This window comes from Lycium barbarum, chromosome 1 (assembly GCF_019175385.1).
Source record: "Lycium barbarum isolate Lr01 chromosome 1, ASM1917538v2, whole genome shotgun sequence".
Lineage (NCBI taxonomy): Eukaryota > Viridiplantae > Streptophyta > Magnoliopsida > Solanales > Solanaceae > Lycium > Lycium barbarum.
The window spans coordinates 134,402,094-134,407,502 of NC_083337.1; the positions used below are offsets into that span (position 1 = coordinate 134,402,094).

A 5,409-nucleotide genomic window follows, 5' to 3' on the forward strand; every position below is an offset into this window, starting at 1 on the left:
GTACCTTTTAATAAATTAAAATAATGAACAAATTACATTGATCATAATAATTATATCAAGATTAAGAGTATAAGTACATTTAACGAACTAGAGAATTTGTTTTATATATTAAGTACAAAAACACTTATCTCTACTTGGTCCATTCAATACATAGAAAATGTACTAGCACAAGAAGATAGAATGATATCGTTTCCATAATGAAGATACATTATATTAATCTGGTGCTACAATCATACCGATGACTTTGTCCAAATTTCATCTTAGATTGTGAACATAAACTTTATACTTATAAGAATCAATGATTTAATCTTCCGTATATAAGCTAAACTCTATACACTAAATCATCTACTATATAAGTAAAGGACACACGTACTAGTACATGATCTATTTAACTCTTTATTAAAAATTGAATAATTAATTATTCTATAATAAATACTATATCCATACACATGATTAATAATATATATCCCAACAATAGATTCATGTAAATAAAAACATGCATGGGTTTATATGTAAGTGCATGCTTTTGAAGATTTAACTTTCGTGTTCAATAAAATATCCCATCAATATAACGCATTAATAGTTGCTGAGTTCCAGAATTTATTCGAGGAGTACTTCAAGTGAATCACTTAACTCACTTCTATGTGTAATAAGTTGGCTAAATCTTAGTGTGCTCACTATCAATGATAGTGCTTGTGTAACTACTACTATGGATGTAGTGTTCTAGTTATTAATAAAATTTCATTTTAAACAAAAAAAGAATAATTTAACTCCAACCACCTCCACCACCAATTACTTCCACCATCAATCTTCACCGTACAACCACCACCTTTGACTACTATTATCAACATCATTACCGGTTTCAGTACCAGCTTCCCCTGCATGCCCACCATCATCAATCACCAACGAACAGCCACAATTCCCATAGCCAATCACCACCACACGACCATCACTCTAGTCACCGCACGATAATTACCCATCGCTAACCACCTATTGAGAATTAGCTTCTAGATCTTCACATTGTCTGCTGCCATATATGCCTCCAACCAGAAATCCACGTTAGACGAATGAACACTCACATTCATGGAATCTTTTATGTAAAAATCAAGATTCGAGGATGTGTCTGGATTGCTTTCCAATATAACTATGTTTTCAACTTGATTGACAACTGAAGTAACATCGTTGTCTTGATCCAACATTTCTAAGAAATCCGATATTTGGTAGTTTTCATCAAATGAGATCTCACTAGAGGAGGACTTGGTGAAATAAAAAAATTCACGAGAAATACTGGCAGAACCTTGCATTGGACAAGTAGCTAATAAAGGCGTCTTCATTTGTTTAGCTTTCTGGGCCTTTTTGGATCTTATTGCCTTAGGTTTCACTTGATCATGATTAACCTTTGTCCCCAGCTGCTTCTTTAAATGTGTGTGGTAGAAATTCTTGATTTCGTTATCAGTTCTTCCGGGCAGTTCTTTAGCTATAGCTGACCACCTTCAACAAAACATAACATAAATAATGTCAGATATTATGTGTATAGTTCAATTTTACTGGTTAATAATTCGGGAAGGAAGGAACTAGAGGCGGATTTAGAATTTTGAGTTTATGGCTTTTAGATTTTAGAAACGTCAGTTTACTGAATTCTGGATAAATTGTTTATAGATATTAAGTGGATTTCTTAATACAAATACTCCCTCTGTCCCAAAAAGATTGCCCTCCTTTCCCTTTTAGTCTGTCTCAAAAAGATTATCCCCTTTCTATATTTAGAAATAATTTAACTTTATGAGATGATTTACAGCCACACAAATATCTAAGACTTGTTTTGGATCACACATTTCAAAAGTTTTCCTTTATTTCTTAAACTGTGTGTCAAGTCAAAAGAGGACAATCTTTTTGGAAAGGAAGGAGTACAAACTTTTGGCTAAAGCCATTGGGTTTTGCCGAACTCGCAACTAGAACTCTACTCGTCTCCGGGAGGAACTTGGTTTCTAAACTGATACAGTGAGTTTTATACTTCATGATTCTGGAAATGTTAGAATTTACGACTACATCACCAATAAAGTATAAACTGTTAAAGAGAATACACTTTTATTTATTAAATTGAAACTAAGGGACGTAATTCTCACCTGTTACCAAGTGAATGATACATTCTGATCACAGTTTGAGTTTCTTCCAAGGTAAAAGGTCCTCTCTTTAGATCAGGCCTCAGGTAGTTGAGCCACCTTAATCTGCAACTCTTTCCAGTTCTTGATAGCCCTGCAACACCCATAACAACAAAAATACACATGTGAGCTTAAGCTTAAGCAGTACTATATATTACATGCTGAAACCCTAAAAGTATTAAAGCAACAAAAAAAAAAGTAAAGGATGAAGACTTTCTGCTTTTTTTTGTTTTTTTTTGTTTTTTAATGTCTAATTATGTGCCCCTTTTGAAAGGGAAAGAGTTGTTCTAGAATTATAGAAGATAGTGAATGAAATTGGGGTTTGTTGTGGTGGATATACCTGCAAATTTGGGCATTTGGCTCCAGTTCCAAAAACGATATTTCTGGATATAAGAGATCAATTTTTGGTCTTCCTCAGGAGACCATGCCCCCTTCTTGACATAGTTCATGATTTTGTCATGTTTCTGTTCTGCCATAATTATGGCTTCAAATAACCAAGAGTGACCTAATTCAAAAAGCTTGATTTGCTTATATACATATATGGGGCCTCCGCCCAAGCTTGTGGAATATTTAGTTCAAAGACTATTATTTCCAAGAAAGTTCATACTCCCTCACCCACAATCCTCACAACTTCCTAATTTGTCCTTTTTAAATTCTATTTACTTACTATTCCTTCTCCTTCTAGAAGGACACTGTTGCTATTAAAAGTATTATTCTATCTGTCTCAATTTATGTGATATGCTTTTCTTTTAAATTTATCAGAAAAGAAAAAAAAAATTGTATTTAAAAACAATTTAACTTTTAAAGTTCTCAATTTATTACCCTTAATGAGATAAACTTTTAGCCACACAAATTTTTTTGACTTATTTAGATCATATGTTTCAAAAGCCATTCATTCTTTCATAAACTTCGTGTCTTATCAAACCGCATCACATAAAATGAGACGAAGGATCGGAATAATAAGTTTTTTTTAACTAATACTTTTAAAAATATTATTTAAATATTCTTAATTAGAAAAAGTTGTAAGCTATAGAACCTTCTGTATAGTGTCTAATTATCTATATTTTATTTATCTTTTTGCTTGGCCAATGACTGCGATTCTAATCAAGGCGCTACTATTGCTAGTTGAAGTAAGGTTCGCCTCTGGCCGTTGAGAAGTTTTTAAAGGGCTTCCTTTGGGGTAAAGCCCTACAAAGAAGTGTCTATATTTTTATTATAGAAAAATTATGAAATGTTCGAATTAAGATTAAAAACAATTAGAAGGTTTGATTCTCGTATTTCAAACCCCTTCATTATGTGATGGAGTATAATTTACAATATTATAAAATTAAGGATGCTGCCCTATTTATGTGACTCTATTGCAGATCTATCCTTTTATATTTCAAAATCAAATACCTAAACTCTTATACAATGAAAATAGGGAAAATAACACTCTAAGGCATTTTGGGTAAAGTATTTACCCGAAATGGCCATAGTTTTTTTCTACATTTTGTAGCCTTCATTCCATTTTTTTTTTTTTAAAAATAATTACCCGAGATAGTCACCCCCCTTCCCTCCAAGATGCTATTTTCCCGTCCAAATCTCTTTCTAATATTGGTGTTTTTTTAAGGGTAAAGTGTGTATAAAACACATACATTATGTTACACTTTTAACACTGTATAACACTGTATAAACACCGCATAACACTGTAGAAGTGTGTATAAACAACTCTTATACGTTATTATACATTTTTATACAAGGTTTATACATTGTCTACAGTAGGTGTATAAAATTGTATAGTGTTGTATAAAGCTGTACATTGTTGTATAATGTTGTATATACAAGTTGCGACCATAATTTGTTGGGTCATAGGTTTGTAATTTAAAAATATGGCTACGCAAATGTAATTTTGTGTGCTAAATTGTACATTACTGAAATTCTCCCATGAAAATACTATACGAAAGACATGATGTTTAAATTTGACAAGCAAAGGGTGTTAAGCGTTTAGATTTGAAAACATGAGTTATATTCATGACAAAATATGCTAAAATTGATTAACTAAAAAAATAAAATTGCAAATAGAAAGTTCTTATAGATGTTTTTAATTTAATGAACTTTTTAAAGAGAATAGACATTTCCCTTAATTTTTTTTTTATTCACAACTTCAATTAAAAAAAGTAAATATTTATGGAACCTGTGTAATTCAACTCTTAAATAGTAAATGGCCACAAATTAATTACTTAATTATAAATTATACCAATTACTGGTAATTAACTTTTTTCGCAAATTGAACGTGTAAGTTATTTGTATTTTTCCTCTTCAAATATTTCAAATTTGCTAAATTAATTAATTACATGAATATTCCTTTGTGTAGCATTTTCAATTTTCATTATATAAGAGGTTTAAGTTTAATTTGTTAAAAAATAGATGTTATATTTGTGTAGAATTCTCATGTTGGGGGGAGTTTGCAATAGGGCTGGGCATAAATATCGAAAACTGAAAAATCGGACCGAACCGAACCGAACTTCAAGAAACCGAAATCGAAAGAACCGAACCGAACTAGTTTGGTTCGGTGTTCGGTGTCCACCTTCAAAAAACCGAAACCGAAATAGCCGAACCGAAATTTGATAAAACCGAACCGAAAAACCAAACGCCCACCGAAATTTAATACATTACCCAAAAAAATTAAAATAGTCCAGGCCCATTAAGTTTAAGCAAAAAAAAAAACCAATTGTAACAAGCTCTCTTTTGCTTTTGTATCCCTAATTTTCCACTTCAGTTGAGAAAATCAAATATCCTTAACAAAAGAAAGTGACTAGGATGTGTCTTTAGGATTAATGTATGTCCTTTATGGGTTTTCTTAGTTATTCTTATTGTATGTATATAACACCTAGTAATTCTATATCATGGTTATGCTTTTCTGTTCTTGTGTATTCTGCTTGCTTGATTTTGATTTCAATTTATTAGTTTTATGTTTTATTGCTTTTGAGAATATGAATTAGTGTAAATGGAATCGCTTCTAATATCATATAAAAAAAATCGAATTGAAAAAACCGAAACCGAACCGAACCGAGCTCAAAAAACCGAAACCGAAAGAACCGAACCGAACTAGTTTGGTTCGGTGTTCGGTGTCCACCTTCAAAAAACCAAAACCGAAATAGCCGAACAGAAGTTTGATAAAACCGAACCGAACGCCCACCCCTAGTTTGCAATACTCCCTTGCTATGTAAAGAATTACCATTTCATGCTTCTATAATATTTGTATCCATTT

At 31.8% G+C, this 5,409-nt stretch overlaps 1 protein-coding gene across 1 annotated transcript; it reads right to left on the reverse strand.

Annotated features, from left to right (window-relative positions):
* Positions 1-567: 567 nt before the first annotated feature.
* LOC132604592 (transcription factor MYB14-like) lies at positions 568-2,633 on the reverse strand. The gene is made up of 3 exons (XM_060318199.1): positions 2,500-2,633; positions 2,124-2,253; positions 568-1,491 (listed from the first exon to the last, which is right to left on the reverse strand). Exons 1-3 carry the CDS (start codon positions 2,606-2,608, stop codon positions 1,008-1,010), a joined length of 723 nt encoding a protein of 240 aa, XP_060174182.1. The 5' UTR covers positions 2,609-2,633; the 3' UTR covers positions 568-1,007.
* Between the last annotated feature and the right edge of the window lie 2,776 nt (positions 2,634-5,409).